The sequence below is a fragment of the Schistocerca cancellata genome, chromosome 8, assembly GCF_023864275.1.
Source record: "Schistocerca cancellata isolate TAMUIC-IGC-003103 chromosome 8, iqSchCanc2.1, whole genome shotgun sequence".
NCBI lineage: Eukaryota > Metazoa > Arthropoda > Insecta > Orthoptera > Acrididae > Schistocerca > Schistocerca cancellata.
The window spans coordinates 41,236,385-41,255,470 of record NC_064633.1 but is presented as its reverse complement, the minus strand read 5'-3'; the positions used below and the strand labels follow the sequence as shown (position 1 = coordinate 41,255,470).

Sequence of the window (19,086 nt, the reverse complement as noted above, 5' to 3'; positions counted from 1 at the left end):
CTAACTTTTTTTAATGATGATGATTTTCTGTGTTTATATAATATAGTGGTGTCAAATAACATAAATATATCCTTTATTTATTTTTTAAAGCACTCAGATGAACAGAATTGCCTGACCTATAAATAGATCATTGGGATGATCCACCTACTTCAAGAAGTGAGTGGCTCCATATTGTGTAAAATGGTGCCACCAAAGGCTCATTTCCAGAATGAGATTTGCACTCTGCAGCAGAGTGTGCACTGATATGAAACTTCCTGGCAGATTAAAACTGTGTACCCGACCGAGACTCGAACTTGGGACCTTTGCCTTTCGTGGGCAAGTGCTCTACCATCTGAGCTACCGAAGCACGACTCACACCTGGTCTCACAGCTCCACTTCTGCCAGTATCTCGTCTCCTACCTTCCAAACTTTACAGAAGCTTTACAGAAGTTTCATATCAGCGCACACTCTGCTGCAGAGTGAAAATCTCATTCTGGAAACACCCCCCAGGCTGTGGCTAAGCCATGTCTCCGCAGTATCCTTTCTTTCAGGAGTGCTAGTTCTGCAAGGTTTGCAGGAGAGCTTCTGTAAAGTTTGGAAGGTAGGAGACGAGATACTGGCAGAAGTGGAGCTGAGAGACTGGGCGTGAGTCGTGCTTCAGTAGCTCAAATGGTAGAGCACTTGCCCGCGAAAGGCAAAGGTCCCAATTTTGAGTCTCGATCGGGCACACTGTTTTAATCTGCCAGGAAGTTTCAAAGGCTCATTTATTATCAATCCATTTGACAACACGATTTCACCACTTGTATCAAAGGCAAAGTTGTAAGTGCCACGAGGCAATTTTTCCAATAGCAGTGTTTCTTGACGAGGGCACTTTTCAGTTCTGTTTTCTTGCACTGTACCCGTTGCCCTAAATCCAACGTTTCACTGATGCAGCAAGAGATCTTGTCGAAATAAATAGTACGACTCTGAGGATTTTCAATAAACGCAAGCATAGTGAGCACTGCACAAGATCCAACACCATGGTCAGTATTTTTATTTGCCACTTCCTTACCTCAGAACAAATCAGAGCTGAAACATTAACCATAATAAGTACACAACGTCCATACTTTACAACCAAATCAAACTGGCTTGCGTTGAATGAACTCTTCTAGAGTATGGTGGCCATAATACTTCACAATAATTTCAGCAGCACTCACATTTTCCAAAAATATACCAAACTGCTGGAAGGACTTGTTCATCTTTGTAATTAGTGGCCTAACTTCAAACCGTCTACCATGTTGTCTCAAGCTTGATCATTATCATTAAACTGAATTTAAAGACTATCTCCTGGTACCTATTTCGAGACAGCTTTCTTGCCGATTTCCAGTCCTAGGTCATAATCTTCAGACCGGTAATGCGTTTCTGATGGAAGTCTGTGGTACCTTGACAAAATTAGTAAGCGTAGGAGTACACTCGGTTCTTCTGTGTCAAAAGAGTAGTCATATTCATTTTTACAACAACTTGCAAATCACTTTACACTGATTCTCTCATGATATAATCAAATGTGTTATTGAAATTCACGATATTTTCTCCAACTTCAAATGGCGTGAGATACTTTATTTTGTTTTTCATTTCTTCTAGAACTGCATCATTTGAAACATTAATTTTAGGAGTTGCAGTATATATTTTACTGAAGTCGGCAGTTGGCTGCGAAGTTTCTTCAATTTTGTTTAGTTTACTCTAGCAGGGTTGTCACAAGTTTCCCCAAGCGTATTCTCTGATTTCCAAATAAGTTTTAGCCTTTTGACCTGACAAATTTTGAGATCTCAAGCGTGAGTTAAGATGCAAGTTGACAATCTGTCTTTGCAATTACGGTACAAGAAACAATAGTGCAAATGAGAAAAAAAATTAAAAAATAAACACCAACTTGCAAGCAAATGGCATTTCCTGATGTGAGCAAAAGTCTTAAATACTAACATCAACATATTTTGTAATGAACTGCTTTGAATGAAGAAAGCAAGTCAAATGGTATGTGTTTTTAAACCGACAGCGTAGGTGACCGCCAATAAAATGTTGGTTCTACTATGTTTGTTATTGTCAGTTATTACCCACGGTGTTATATCTATTACTTTACAGGTATTGAATATAATAGAGGGAAACATTCCATGTGGGAAAAATATATCTAAAAACAAAGATGATGAGACTTACCAAACATAAATGTCTGCTTGTCTCTGTGTATGTGCGGATGGATATGTGTGTGTGTGTGTGTGTGTGTGTGTGTGTGTGTGTGAGCGAGTGAGTGTATACCAGTCCTTTTTTCCCCCTAAGGTAAGTCTTTCCGCTCCCGGGACTGGAATGACTCCTTACCCGCTCCCTTAAAACCCACATCCTTTCGTCTTTCCCTCTCCCTCCCTCTTTCCTGATGAAGCAACTGTTTGTTGCGAAAGCTTGAATTTTGTGTGTATGTTTGTGTGTCTATCGACCTGCCAGCACTTTTGTTTGGTAAGTCTCATCATCTTTGTTTTTAGATATATTTTACAGGTATTGTGTGATTGATGAAATGAGACCACAGTGATCAATCCATGCTAAAGATAACTTGTTCAAATACTCTAAAAATCAATAATGCTGCTACACTAGCGACAAGAAGTGGTAGCAGCAGTGACTGTAAGCTGAGGGAACTGGTAGGAAGGGGAAAAGCAGTAGTAATGAGGCAGTAGGGAAGCAGTGAATGTACTCAGCTGCACCGAGACAATGACGATGTATGACACCTCAGTAAACAAACCATTTCATCTACTGAGACAAAAACAAGATTTCTCCAGTGTTTTCTCAAATTTCTCTGATATTTTCCTGATTCCCCTGACGTGTTAGAAATTCCTTGATATATCCTGATTTACAGAACCTGTGGCAGCCCTGTATCTTCAGCACCCATTACTTCAGTGTCCACAGTTCCCAAACATGTATTTTCAGTTCTTTGAAAATGAACTTCTGCCGATCCACAAAAATCTAGAACATTCACAGAACCTGTTGCACCATTATCTGCCTCACCTTCTTCTGGCAAAGCATCAGTCTCCAGAGGAACAACCACCACATCAACATTTTCATTGTCTTCACAATCAGTCCTTCAAAATTATCATTATTTATAATGTCTAACACTTCATCCATTGTAATGCCTCTGTACATTACGTCATAGTTTGCTTCCATTTTCTTTACTTTATTATGCTACACTGAATAAAGTAAACTTCACTCACCAACTCCATTACTAGAACATAATGCTATTATCACATTGCTTTTATTACTGATGTGTCAGCAAGCAGTTTCTTCCCAGTGATCTAAAAATAAATCATTTGTCTTTACACTTGCTAAACAACAACGGCAAATTATTTACTTGCAGTATTACTCTATGAACCTTTTCCTGCACAATCAGAGTCAATAGATACTGTAAGCAACTGATAAATATAGATTATATAAATAGAAAAATTACAACAATTACTTTTAGTACTGCAGGTTTATAAAATAATAATTGGAATTCAATGTAAGTTATTACATTATTATTACCGGTAACTAAAACGATGGAGTCTAAAAATAGATCACTGGGAGGTAATGGGTTAACATGAAATGAAGCAGCCATCTTTAAAAGAGTTAGTTATTTCTTCTGATATTTTGGTCAATAATTTACAGTACATTAAAAATTGTAAGTGCTCAAAATAACACCTCATTTATATATATACAATAAATATTGCAACATACAACAAACTCTGTTTTTATTTACATGACCATAAAAACAGGACAGAAATTCATGATTGTTCATGCAGGTTTCCTGCTAATTATACAAAATATTCACAATTTGGTATTTACATAAGAGACTCTGATGCAAAGTAGTATCCCATATAAAATACATTTTCCAGAATGGCAGCTGAATGCTCCATTTTGAAACTGAATTTAAGTGTCAAATCTACTTGAAGGTACCTCTCATTTTCAAAACACCAGCTTCTTTGCTTGGGGGCCTAAAGAAAGAAGTGAGAAATATATTAGTACATATTTGGAATGTATACAAAGGATACATTAAAATATTTATCAATATCAGAAATGAATGCATGTTGCTTTCAATATCCAACTTTTCACAATAATTAAAACGGCAATGTAACTAATTCTGTGTTATTTATCTTCAGAAAATCAATAAAAATGGTTTGTTTTGAGAGGCATGCTTAACTGTGCTCTATGGCAAACATGTTGAAGAGAAGTCATACTAGCTACTGAAGTGGTCATAAATTCAAGCAAAAAATTTTATTTTCTGAACAGCTTTACATAAGCAGCTTTGGATTTTTATGGCATTCTTAAAAAAGCTACAGCAAAAATGTCCAATATCAGTTATTTCAGACTTACACTAAAATGAAAGTATAGCTTGATAGGCTTCGTGGTGATGGTCTTGGTGGGTGAGTCAGTTGCAGAGGGGAGGGGAGAGGAGTGAGAGAAGTAAAAAGACTGGAGGTGAAATAGTAGACTACAGGACTGTGCAGTGCTGGAATGGGAACAGGAAAGGACTAGATAGGTAAGGACAATGACTAACGAAGGTTGAGACCATGAGGGTTACGGGAACATAGGATATATTGCAGGGAGAGTTCCCATCTGGGCAATTCAGAAAAGCTGGTGTTGCTGGGAAGGATCCAGATGGCATAGGCTGTGAAACAGTCACTAAAATGAAGAACTTCATGTTGGGCGGCGTTCTCAGCAACGGGGCAGTCCAGCTTTTTCTCGTCACCAGTTTGTTGGTGGCCATTCATGTAAACAGACAGCCTGCTGGTTGTCTTGCCCACGTAGAATGCAGCACAATGGTTGCAGCTTAGCTTGTAGATCACATTACTGGTTTCACATGTTATCTACAAGATATGCTGCATTCTCTGTGGGCATGACAACCATCTAGCTGCCTGTCTGCATGAATGGTCACAGAAAAACTGGTGCCAAGAAACAGCTGGACCACCCTGTTACTGAACATGCCACCCAACACAATGTTCTTCATTTCAATGACTGCTTCACAGCTTGTGCCATCTGAATCCTTCTCACCGACACCAGATTTTCTGAACTGCCCAGGTAGGAACTCTCCCTTCAATATATCCTACATTCTCTTAACCCTCCTGGCCTCAACCTTTATTAGTCACTGTCCTTACCATCTAGGCCCTCCCCTGTTCCCATTCCAGCACTATACAGCCCTCTCTTCCACCAACTGCACCCACAGTCTTTTTACTTTTCTCCTTTTCCACTGCTCACCTCCACCCGCCGCCCCGTCGCACCTCCCAATATCAACAGCTGCCCTGCCCTCTCTCCATCTCATCCCTGTATGCTTCCACAAGCAGCACTTCACCGTCCTCCACCCCTACCCTGCTATCCTTCCCCCTCCTCCCTGCCACAGCCTCCTCCTTATCCCCACCACCTGGTTGCCTCTCCCATCGTGCCCTGCTGCTCGCAATCTGGCTTCAGCTGCCAGAGATTATAGTCGTGTGTGTGTGTGTGTGTGTGTGTGTGTGTGTGTGTGTGTTGTCTATTTTTGACGAAAGCATCATTGGCTGAAAGCTCACTTCTGGCAGTCTTTGTTGTGTCTATCTGTAACTCAGCATCTCCGCTATATGGTAACAACTATCCTTTTCATAATATTGTTACATTCTGTGTGGATTTTCCATTGTTTTACATTATATGCCCTTGGGTTCAAATCACATTTATGATATTTCTACTCTTTGGCAAGAGAATTAAAGCTTCCACAAAATTTAGATACTGGTAATGCTATTCTAAATAAAATAAATATTGCATAGTGGGACAACAGGATACATGACGACGATATGCAACATATTTGCAAAGGTACTGGAACAACAATCAGTCCTCCACAATGCATCTAATATCACAAAACTAAAGAAAATAAATATCCAGGGTACACACCACCTTGCATTCCATCAGTCAATTTTCTTTTCAGATTCTGTTTGCTTGTATCATTGGTGTCATTGCCTCTGACGGATGCTGGTAGAGGCAGCTGGTCACCTGGTGAAGGGTATGGTTTGTTCCTGTTAAAGAAAATGGAGAAACAATGAACATCAAACAAGGATGAGAAACCCCATCAAATATTAAATGAATCATATGGAGACATTGTGAAAAAAATAGTTACAAATAAGAAAAATAATGCACTGCCATGAAACTGAACCAACACAATATGTAACCAATTATACGCAATTGCTCCTGCTGCAAGACGTGTTATCAATAATGAAGTACACAAAGGATTTATTAACCAAAATTAGATTAATTAATACCCAACAATGAAGTTTATTTAAAGGAGTAAATATCCGAAACACAAATTAATTTTGCTTTTCATTCATTTTATTACACTGCCTCACAGTATGAATTACATGGAGGTCCACAGACTGCACATGACTGCATTGTTAGCAGGAAGATATCCAATATTAATATTTTAGATGAACCAAGGATCTTGTCAATGTGGGGTGGCTTGCGTGCCTCAGCAATACAGACAACCATTTTGTAATACAACCACAATTACAGGTATCTGTAAGCAGTTATTTTTCCCAAGGTCATTTGGTTCTACTACATGGTTAAATGAAAATAGCATCCTCTTGGGTAAAATATTCCAGAGGTAAAAAGAGTCCATCATTTGGATCCATGAGTAAGGACTCTTCCTGAGAGGGAGATATCTTCAGGAAAAACTGGCATTTTAGGGTTGGAATGTGGAATGTGAGACCCCTTGATTGCATAGGAATGTTAGGAAGAACAGAAAATTTGGTCAGGTGAATACAGGGCTATAAATATCAAATCAAATAAAGGTGATATACGAGTAAGTCTAATAATGAATAAGAAAATGGAAATGTGGATAAGGTACCATTAACAGAATAGTGAATCAATACCATATCCAAGGTAGGCATGAAGCCAACACTCACCCCAGGAGTAAGTGTGTATGTGCAAACTAGATCTGCAGATGATAAGGAGATATTGAAAGAATGTATGACGAGATAAAAGAAATTATTCTGATAGTTAAGGAAGATGAAAATTTAATTGTGATGGGGGACAGGAATTTGATAGTTGAAAAAGGAAGAGAAGGAAAAATACTTGGAGAACATGGGCTGGGGAAATGAATAAAAGAGGAAGCCACCCAGCAGACCTTCGCACAAAACGTAATTTAATCATCACCACCAGCTCTTATGTTTAAGAATCATGATAAAAGTTTGTATAACTGAAAAGATCAGTAGACACGTAAAGTTTCAGGTTGATTATATAATTGTAAGCCAGAGACTTCAAAACCAGATTTAAAAACTGTAAGCCATTTCCAGGGGCACATGTAGACTCTAACTATAACTTATTGGTTAATTAACAAAAGGAGAACAGATAAAAACCCAGTAAATGAAGCAAGTTAAAGGGAATATAGTCTCACAAATGAGACTGATAGAAAATGCAAAATGAATAAGCAGGAATGGCTGGGAGACAATTGCAAGACTGTACAAGCATGCGTAACTGGGAGAAAGACAGACACAGCCCACAGGAAAATTAAAGAGACCTTTGGAGAAAAAAGAAGCAGCTGTATGAATATCAATAATTCACATGGGATCCTAATACTAAGCAAATAAAGTAAGGTTGAAAGAATACGTATACGGGACATACTGGAGTAACAATGGTGCCTTTGTCGACGTCTGGTGGAAACTTTATGAGCCTAGCACAACACTAGTGCTACTACCACTGCTGGTGAATATTGTAAATCCCGTACCCACGGGGGGAGGGGGGGGGGGGGGGGGGGGGGGGGGGGGACGACTACAGGATATAAATTTGAGTGTGCTTCATATTGAATATATTATAAATAAATACATTTATATTTTAATCCTTCTACAGTTTTGACATGTTCTTGAATATTCATCCACCTGGACACAACATATACAAGGGAATTTGAAGGCAGTGTTATGAAAAGAGAAGATGTAGCAGATGGAGATATGATACAGTGAGAAGAGAAGAATTTGACAGAATAACGAAATATCTAAGTTGATACAAGGTCCCTGAAGTAGACAGCATTCCCTAGCATTACTGAGATTCTTAAGAGAGCCAGCCATGACAAAACTATTCCAGCTTGTATGCAAGATACATGAGACAGAGGAACATCCTCAACTTCTATGAAATAATTCCAATTTCAAAGCACGGAGTTGCTGGCAGGTGTGATATTATTGAACCATCAGTTTAATTAGCCATGCTCGGAAAATACTGACATAAATTATTTACAGAAGAATGGAGAAATACAGCATCCGTGGATTTAGTGAAATTATGAAGGTAGCAGGGACTAAATATAGGGAAAAAAAGGCTATAGACGACTTTTACAGAAACCAGACTGCCATTGTAAGAGACAAAGGACGTGAAAGGTAAATTGTGGTTGAGAAGGGAGTGGCTAGAGGGTTGTAGCCTCTCCCTAATGTTATTTGATCTGAACAATGACCAAACAGTAAAAGCTGAAGGAGAAAAAAATTAAAACTTTGACATTTGCCAAGGACACAATTCTGTGGAAAGGACTTGGAAAGCAGCTGTATGGAATTTACAGCATTTTGAAACGAGGTAAATGAAATGATACTGAGGGGATTGACCTAGGAAATGAGACAATACAAGTAATAAATCAGTTTGGCTATTTGGGCAAAAAAATAACTGATGATGACCGAAATAGAGAGGATACAAAACACAGACTGTTACAGCAAGACAAGCAGTTTTGAAAAAGGGGACTTTTTTAACATCTAACATTGATTTACATGTTAGAAAGGCTTTTTTAAAGGAATCTGTTTGCAGTGTAGCCTTGTACAGAACTGAAACATGGACACTAAGCAATTCGGACAAGAAGAAAGCAGAAGCTTTTGAAATGTGGTGCTACAGAAGAATACTGAAAATTATATGAGTAGGTTGAATAACTCATGAGAAAGTACTGAATCAAATCAGGTGACAGAAGAAATTTATGGCACAACTTGGCTAAAAGAAGAGATGGGGGACGGTACAAGACATCTTACAGCATCAATGACTTGTTAGTTTGGTAATGGAAGAAACTGTGGGTGGTAAAAATTGCACCAGGAGGCCACGAGATGAATACAGTAAGTATGTTGAAATGAATGTAGATTAGTAATTCAGAAATACAGAGGCTTGCACAGGATAGACAAACATGAGAGCTGCAGCAACCCAGTAGTTAGACTGTAGATGACGACAATGACAACGACAGTAGTAGAAGTAGTAGTAGTAGTAGTAGTAGTAGTAGTAGTAGTAGTAGCAGCAGCAGCAGCAGCAGCAGCAGCAGCAACCATTTGCATGCCGTTACAGTGCAAGTATTCAACAATCAAACAATGTTTCCCGCAACTGAAAAGTATAGTGGCTGCAACACAGAGTGGCTTTATTGAGGGTGGGCAAAGGTGTGTCAAAAAAACTGAATGTATAATAGCAATGAGGAGGAAAGTGCACTCCAGTTTCAAAGAAATGAAATAAAGATTGAGATTCTGTGGCATCTAACGGTGTGTATTAAATTTGTGTTGTTTGACAAAGGTAAATGAATTACTGGAAGACAGCCACTATCCAGTAGCAAAGCATGCCACAAAACAAGGTGGTGCTCAACTTAATCAACTGCTTCAAGGCCATGACGTCTGGGTTCTTTTCACCAACACTTGCTTTCCTGAAATGGACTGTTGGGAACTCTCCCTCCAACATATCCTTCATTCATGTAACCCCCTAGCCTCAACCACTGCTAGTCCCTCTCCTCCATCTACTTATGCCCTTTCCTTCTCCCACTCCAGCCTAACACACACATGCCATCTGTCTCCGTCCCTCTCTCCAACCAAATAGTCCTCCTTTCCCCTTTTCTGCCCCTCCCCCTCCTCCTGTTTTACACAACAGCCCCCCCCCCCCCCCCCCAGTGCTGCACCAAGCAGCTCACCATCCTGCCCCTGCCATCTCCTGCAAACTTCCAAAGGCAGCAATACTGTATTGTCCCCATCTCATCCAGTTTTCATATCCCTCACCACTCATGGCCTCAGTCAGGTCTCAGTACCCACAGACAACTCTGTGTTTTTCTAAATGTGAAGAAGTGCTTTGTCCCATATCTTGGTCTACTTCTATGTCCTTTAAAATGTGCCTGTCTTCTGTTACTCAGTGCCTCCTCAATGTGGTGAGCATAATGTTAACAAATTACAGACTTTGTAATGCAACTTTACTGGTAATCCTGACTAAAAATACTTACATATGCACTTTTAAATTGGCTTAAACATTTGAATGTATGTGGAATAGCAGAAATGAATAGTTAGTTACATGCTAAACCAGGAGAATGGCCTTTATATGCATGATGCTCCTTACACTTACCCAGACCAATGGCAGTTTTTAAGGTTCCATACTTGAATCTGTAAAAACAGAAGTATTATAAAATCACTTTGTTATCTGTATGACTGTTAACGCCCCTTTTTCTACGGAATGGATAGAGGTGTCCCATTGAAATTTTTGTCAAATACAACAGTCTACAGTCCCATGGCAGTGTAAACAATTTAAGCTTCAAAAGTCAATGTAATCAAAGGATATATGTCACATATTTTTATACTTGCACCCTCACTCATCAAAACCTGTATATGAAGTATGAATATACACTATGTGATCAAAAGTATCCGGACACCCCCAAAACACACGTTTTTCATATTAGATGCATTGTGCTGCCACCTACTGCCAGGTACTCCAAATCGGCGACCTCAGTAGTCATTAGACATCATGAGAGAACAGAATGTTGCGCTCCGCGGAACTCACGGACTTCGAACGTGGTCAGGTGATTGGGTGTCACTTGTGTCATACGTCTATAAGCGAGATTTCAACACTCCTAAACATCCTTAGGTCCACTGTTTCCGATATGATACTAAATTGGAAACGTGAAGGCACACATACAGCACAAAAGCGTACAGGGCGACCTCGTCTGTTGACCGACAGAGACTGCTGACATTGAAGAGGCTCGTAATGTGTAATAGGCAGACATCTATCCAGACCATCACACAGGAATTGCAAACTGCATCAGGGTCCACTGCAAGTACTATGACAGTTAGGCGGGAGGTGTGAAAACTTGGATTTCATAGTTGAGCGGCTGCTCATAAGCCACACATCACACCGGTAAATGCCAAACGGCGCTTCGCTTGGTGTAAGGAGCGTAAACCTTGGACGATTGAACAGTGGATAAACGTTGTGTGGAGTGATGAATCACAGTACACAATGAGGTGATCCGATGGCAGGGTGTAGGTATGATGAATGCCCCGTGAATATCATCTGCCAGCTTGTGTAGTGCCAACAGTAAAATTTGGAGGCGGTGTTGTTATGGTTGTTGTTGTTGTTGTTGTTGTGGTGGTGGTGGTGGTGGTCTTCAGTCCTGAGACTCGTTTGATGCAGCTCTCCATGCTACTCCATCCTGTGCAAGCCTCTTCATCTCCCAGTACCTACTGCAGCCTACATCCTTCTGAATCTGCTTAGTGTATTCATCTCTTGGTCTCCCTCTACAATTTTTACCCTCCACACTGCCCTCCAATACTAAACTGGTGAGCCCTCGATGCCTCAGAACATGTCCTACCAACCGATCCCTTCTTCTAGTCAAGTTGTGCCACAAACTCCTCTTCTCCCCAATTCTATTCAATACCTCCTCATTAGTTATGTGATCTACCCATCTAATCTTCAGCATTCTTCTGTAACACCACATTTCGAAAGCTTCTATTCTCTTCTTATCCAAACTATTTATCGTCCATGTTTCACTTCCATACATGGCTACACTCCATACAAATACTTTCAGAAACGAATTCCTGACACTTAAATCTATACTCGATGTTAACAAATTTCTCTTCTTCAGAAACTCTTTCCATACCATTGCCAGTCTACATTTTATATCCTCTCTACTTCGACCGTCATCAGTTATTTTGCTCCCAAATAGCAAAACTCCTTTACCACTTTAAGTGTCTCATTTCCTAATCTAATTCCCGCAGCATCACCCAACTTAATTCGACTACATTCCATTATCCTCGCTTTGCTTTTGTTGATGTTCATCTTATACCCTCCTATCAAGACACTGTCCATTCCGTTCAACTGCTCTTCCAAGTCCTTCGCTGTCTCTGACAGAATTACAATGTCATTGGCGAACCTCAAAGTTTTTATTTCTTCTCCATGGACTTTAATACCTACTCCGAACTTTTCTTTCATTTCCTTCACTGCTTGCTCAATATACAGATTGAATAGCAACGGGGAGAGGCTACAACCCTGTCTCACTCCCTTCCCAACCACTGCTTCCCTTTCATACCCCTCGACTCTTATAACTGCCATCTGCTTTCTGTACAAATTGTAAATAGCCTTTCGCTCCCTGTATTTTACCCCTGCCACCTTTAGAATTTGAAGGAGAGTATTCCAGTCAACATTGTCAAAAGCTTTCTCTAAGTCTACAAATGCTAGAAACATAGGTTTGCCTTTCCTTAATCTTTCTTCTAAGATAAGTCATACGGTCAGTATTGCCTCATGTGTTCCAACATTTCTACGGAATCCAAACTGATCTTCCCCGAGGTTGGCTTCTACCAGTTTTTCCATTCATCTGTAAAGGATTCTTGTTAGTATTTTGCAGCTGTGACTTATTAAACTGATAGTTCAGTAATTTTCACATCTGTCAACACCTGCTTTCCTTGGGATTGCAATTATTATATTCTTCTTGAAGTCTTAGGAATTTCGCCTGTCTCATACATCTTGCTCACCAGATGGTAGAGTTTAGCCAGGACTGGCTCTCCCAAGACTGTCAGTAGTTCTAATGGAATGTTGTCTACTCCCAGGGCCTTGTTTCGTCTTAGGTCTTTCAGTGCTCTGTCAAACTCTTCACGCAGTATCGTATGTCCCATTTCATCTTCATCTACCTCCTCTTCCATTTCCATAATATTGTCATCAAGAACATCGCCCCTGTATAGACCCTCTATATTCTCCTTCCACCTTTCTGCTTTCCCTTCTTTGCTTAGAACTGGGTTTCCATCTGAGCTCTTGATATTCATGCAAGCGGTTCTCTTTTCTCCAAAGGTCTCTTTAATTTTCCTGTAGGCAGTATCTATCTTACCCCTCATGATATACGCCTCTACATCCTTACATTTGTCTTCTAGTCATCTCTGCTTAGCCATTTTGCACTTCCTGTCGATCTCATTTTTGAGACGTTTGTATTCCTTTTTGCCTGCTTCACTTGCTGCATTTTTGTATTTTCTCCTTTCATCAATTAAATTCAGTACCTGTTCTGTTACCCAAGGATTCCTACTACTAGCCCTTGTCTTTTTACCTACTTGGTCCTCTGCTGCCTTCACTATTTCATTCCTCAAAGCTACCTATTCTTCTTCTACTGTATTTCTTTCCCCCATTCCTGTCAATTGTTCCCTTATGCTCTCCCTGAAACTCTGTACAACCTCTGGTTCTTTCAGTTTATCCAGGTCCCATCTCCTTAAATTCCCACCTTTTTGCAGTTTCTTCAGTTTTAATCTACAGGTCATAACCAATAGATTGTGGTCAGAGTCCACATCTGCCCCTGGAAATGTCTTACAATTTAAAATCTGGTTCCTAAATCTCTGTCTTACCATTATATAATCTATCTGAAACCTTTTAGTATCTCCAGGGTTCTTCCATGTATACAACCTTCTTTCATGATTCTTGAACCAAGTTATGCTCTGTGCAAAATTTGTGCAAAATTCTACCAGGCGGCTTCCTCTTTCATTTCTTAGCCCCAATCCATATGCACCTACCATGTTTCCTTCTCTTCCTTTTCCTACTGTCGAATTCCAGTCACCCATGACTATTAAATTTTCATCTCCCTTCACTACCTGAATTATTTCTTTTATCTCATCATACATTTAATCAATTGGCTTGGCACAAGCTTTTCTACTGGAAGTTACTCCGACCACTTGCGTTTCCCTAACCTACCCCAGTTGTTATGGTGTGGTCACGTTTTTCATGGAGGGGGCTTGCACCCCTTGTTGCTTTGTGTGGCACTATCACACCACAGGCCCTCATTGATGTTTTAAGCACCTTCTTACTCCCCATTGTTAAAGAGCAATTCAGAGATGGTGGGTGCATCTTTCAACACAATCAAGCACCTTTTCACAATACTCGGCCTGTGGCAGAGTGATAACATGACAATAACATGGATTGGCCTGCACAGAGTCCTGAACTGACTCCTATAGAACACCTTTGGGATGTTTTGGAATGCCGACTTCGTGCAAGGGCTCACAGACCAACATCGATACCTGTCCTCAATGCAGCACTCCGTGAAGAATGGACTGCAATTCCACAAGAAACCTTCCAGCACCTGATTGAACATATGCCGCGAGTGTGGAAGCAGTCATCAAGGCTAGGGGTGGGCCAACACCATACTGAATTCCAGCATTACTTATCTAGGGTGCCACGAACTTGTAAGTCATTTTCAGCCAGGTGTCCAGATACTTTCGATCACATAGTGTACATGTCACACACGGTGATCTGGTGGTAAAGCACACGCCTGGAAACCAAGAGGTCATGAGATTGAATCTTGGTCGGATCATGGATTTTTCACTTTTAGTTTTAATCTAGCCTTCATCTCTGAATGATGTGAGGAATCATCAGGAACAACACATGGTTTATAATTCCACGTTAAACTGTGGGTTCCCTTTCCCCAATTTGATAACTGGGGTAGGTTATGGAAACGCAAGTGGTCAGAGTAACTTCCAATAGAAAAGCTTTTGCCAAGCCATTAAGCAACAAAAATTTATTATGTACAGAACTCTCACAGCACAAGTCCTATGGATAGGAACTTCTGCTTCCTCTTATGGTATGACATTACTGTATTTTACATGTTTTAATTTTGACATTTTGGTCCACTTAGTTTCACTTTTGAATTTTAAACTTATTTTCACTATTATCCATCTTGTAGATATGAAGATGGCTGCTGACAGCCGAAACCAGAGACTACTTGTTGAAATTATACTTTATTATCCCGGACAATTCACCATTTTCAAATGTTATTGTGTGGCCCTTTTAACAGATGTAGTTAACCAAGCAATTTTCATCAATTTGGATAATTAAAGATGCATCCACTTACCGGAAATATGGCATCTGCAAGGCTTCTGATGACGTACAGCGTTTACATGGATCAAGGCTGAGTAAGCTCTGCAGCAGGTCTAACAAGTCGTCACCTGCTGCTGTAAAGATGTCTCTCAAAGGTGTTCCAGGAAATGTCTTGAACTGTATGTAGTCTGGCAAGGCAGTTACACCCTGTAAACACAAATTTATTGACAGCACAGTTAACTTTTACAGTTTAAAACACTTTTCTACGGATTCATCACACACTATTGACAGAAGAGCTGATATACAGATATCACAGCTGAGTGGTATTGCTATTGTCCTATCATATTAAAGCACAATAATAATTAAAAACATCAACTTTAAATTGCAGCACTGCAGAAATCACACTGATGCCACAAAAGCCCTATGCCTAGTACAGCAAATAGAAGAGTATGTTCAGTCAAAGATATCTAGCGTGCACTGATACTGCCCTCCAAATCTTTTGCAACTTCTGCAGAAATACCAATATACCTACCTCAAACTGACATACAGCTATTATTCCAAAAACATATATTAACAATGAAAATTGGCAGTTCACTCAAAAACATATACTAACAATGAAAATTGGCTGTTCACTCATAGTATACCGTAGGCAATATAACAACACTACAATGAAATTTTATAACTTTCACTGCAGCCTGTTCCAACATGATATTGTGTCAAAATCTATCTGACACAACTGCTGAACAAAGAAAAAATTAGCGTAAGGAGAGCAATCAGCCAAGTTTTCAATGAGTTTGAAAGTAAAATTCTGTCAGCTGAACCCCCTAAAATCCTAAGAGATTTTGGTCTTATGTTACATCAATAAGTGGTTTGAAATCACCTACTCAATCACTCAGTGACCGTACTGGCAGTTGATCCTGAACATACATAAACGTAACATATTGTGCCTTCACATGTAAAGAAAACCACTACTTTACAACTACATTGTTCATGACAAACTGCTGGGAACTATATCTACTGTAAATAAAATATGCAGGAGCAATTATCCAGAGCAAACTTAATTGGAATGACCACATAAAAAAATAGTAGGTAAAGCATATGGTAGACGGATTCATAGGAATTCAGCCACGAAGGTGGCCTATGAGGCAATTGTTTGACAAATTCTTGAGTATTGGTCACCAATTTCGGACCCTTACCAGGTAAACTGATACAAGAGATAGAGAAGATCCATTAAAGTGTGGCGCATTTCAGCGTGGGATCATTTGGTAGGCGCAAGAGTGCTACAGAGATGCTCAACAAACTCCACAGGCAGACGCTACAACAGACACATAGTGCCTCACAGAGAGGTTTACTATTGAAATTTTAAGACAGCACTTTCCAGGAAGAGTCGGACAATGGATTACTTCTTCCCACATACATCTCGTAAAATGACCATGAAGAGAAAAGTCGAGAAATTAGAGTGAATACAGAGGCTTACCAACAATCATTCTTCCCAAGTGCAATTTGCATGTGGAACGGGAGGGGGAGGATCAGTTAGTGCTATCAGACACTTGCATACTCTGCAAGCCACCTGACGGAGTGTGGTATATAGGTGCAGGTAATTCTTGGTACCAATCTTTGAATGTTACTTGGATTTCCATAGCTCTCATTCTTGGTAATTCATGCCTCTGCACAATGTGAGGATTTGGTTGCTTATAGTACTTAAACGCCTATGATTACTGCTACGTGGCATGACTTGGATTCTGGACTCTTCTTCAAGGGAACTGTCACTCTATTTGTGTCATCTGATACATACCATGTCAAGTCTATGTCTGAACAACAACTGTTTCACAAGTTCCATCAAATCCCAAGGAATCTACCATGACACAATTTGTTCTACAAGCCATTACTTTGTAAATGTAGATGAATCTCATCTGTACGGTAGAAAGGTGCATCAGTTTTACGTCAATCACATAGCAATGTGAAGGAATCACAGGCTTATATCAAGTGCTTTGTTGTCTTTAACATTCATTAACAATCTTGCATTGTCAAAAGATGACAACTTGGCATTTTGTGGATGAACCAAGTATAGAAATAAAAAACACTTCCTGTCCTCTTATTAAAACAACAGCTAATTATATGTTTCAAAACTTCAACATTGTCATTAATTACCACAAAATTCAGCATATACAATTCATCTCACAGAATTATATTATCTATTACTACAGTCCATTCAAATAAACATACGTAAATAGTGTCCAATTCTGGGCAAAACAGCCAGATCACAATCTGAACTGGAAAACCCACATCAAATTAACTATTCTTTGATGTCTCCGTATATGTTCTCTCAACCCATCCCTTCTAACACTATTCTTTGCATTTCAATTCAGTACTCTTCATTAGTTCTTTCATCTTCTCACCCAATCTTCAACATTCTGCTGTAGCACTGTATTTCAAAAGCTTCTATTCTCATCCTGTCTATACCTTCACATAAAGCTAAGCTCCCACCCTCTGTAAAATTTGCCTATTGCTTTTACCATCTCATTTCCTAATATAATTCTGTCAGCATCAGCTGCCCCAATTTGACTACACTGCATTACCCTTATTTTTCTTTTTTCTGATGTTCACCTTTTAACTTCTTTTCAAGACACTGTCTATCCCCTTAAAGTGATGTCCCAAATCCTTTTCCCTCTCTGAAAGAATTACAATGCTGTTGACAAATTTTATTTTTTTTTATTTTTTTCCCTGGACTTTAATTCATTCACCAAATTTCTTCTTAATTTCCTTTGCTGCTTAGTCTATTTCCAAACTGAATAATATGGAGGCTACTCTACACACGTCTAACTTATTTCTCAACTATTGTCTCCCTTTCTTGTCCTCCTGCACTTAAATCCATACTCCCTAAGCCACAATATGGTATGGTCATGTAACAGTATGACAGAAGATACTTCCTGTAATGTTATTATTTCCTTCCTTCCCTGTTCCATTCTTGACACTTGCATGGGAAAAATGACCAATACGTAATCCTCCACATATGCTTCAATTTATCTCATTTTCTCATCATGGTCATTTTCTAACTCATATGTGAGAGGAAGTAATATGCTGGCAGAAACTTCACGGAGTTTACACTAAGAATTTCACCAATAAAGCTCTGTGATGCATGGAGCCTCTCTCATAGTGTCTGCTACTGGAGTTTATTGAGCATCTACGTAATGCTCCCACAGCGTTACTAAATAATCGAACAACTATATGTGGCACTTGTCACAAGCTCCTCTCTGTCTCTTCTGCTAATTCTATCTGATGATAGGTCTAGACTGATGAACAATACTCAAGAATTGGGTAGAGAAGTATTTGTAAGCCACTCCTTTTACAGGTGAATTACAAGCTTAGAATCATGAGAAGACTCCTTAATATTCTTTCCATGTTTCAAAGCTTTTCCTGTAACTACTTTTATGTGGTCATCCCACTTCAGAACATGCTGGACAGTTACCACTACGCATTCTGTAGTTGTTACCATTTCCAGTGATTGCCAGTAGTGTAAACTAACAGTAATGGAGTTCTTTCATTTTTTTGCACAATATATTACATTTATTCACATTTAGGGCCAACTGCCAGTCCCTGTACCATTTCATCGGTTTTCCTGCATTTTTCAATAATTGTTTTGGCACTGCAACCTTTCTATAGGCAACAGCATCACCCACAGAAACTCTCTCAGAGCATTAGATGTTATTTACTAGCTTACTAAAACCAGCAGCCCTATAATATTTCCTTGGAGCACCTCAAAAATTACCTTTACATCAATATATTTTGTCCATTAAGAACAAAGTTTAGGGTTCTATCTGCACAGAAGTCATTAAGCAAGTCATAAACCTAGTCTGCCACTATGTGAGTTCCAATTTTATTCCTTAAACAGCTCTGCGAAACTGTAATGAGCACCTTCCCCAAGTCAAGGAACACAGCATCAACCTTGGCTCCACTTTCTATAGTGCTGTGGATGTCTAAGATGAACAGACTCTAAGATGAACAGAGCAAGCTGAATTTTACAAGATATCTGTTCACAGAGTCCATATAGGTTTTTGC

The 19,086-nt window shown here is 39.5% G+C and overlaps 1 protein-coding gene across 2 annotated transcripts in view; it reads right to left on the bottom strand.

Moving 5' to 3' along the window:
- Positions 1-3,702: 3,702 nt before the first annotated feature.
- The window catches only part of LOC126095045 (cyclin-dependent kinase 7), a 68,173-nt gene continuing 52,789 nt past the window's right edge, over positions 3,703-19,086 (bottom strand). The window contains exons 7-9 of one of the 2 annotated variants that reach the window (XM_049909719.1): positions 15,062-15,234; positions 5,887-6,008; positions 3,703-3,962 (exon numbers count right to left, since the gene is read on the bottom strand). In XM_049909719.1, the coding sequence (XP_049765676.1) occupies positions 3,934-3,962; positions 5,887-6,008; positions 15,062-15,234 (324 nt within the window). In that variant the 3' untranslated portion in view covers positions 3,703-3,933. The remainder of the gene's footprint in view (positions 3,963-5,886; positions 6,009-15,061; positions 15,235-19,086) is intronic. The other variant, XM_049909720.1, reaches the window with a different exon arrangement.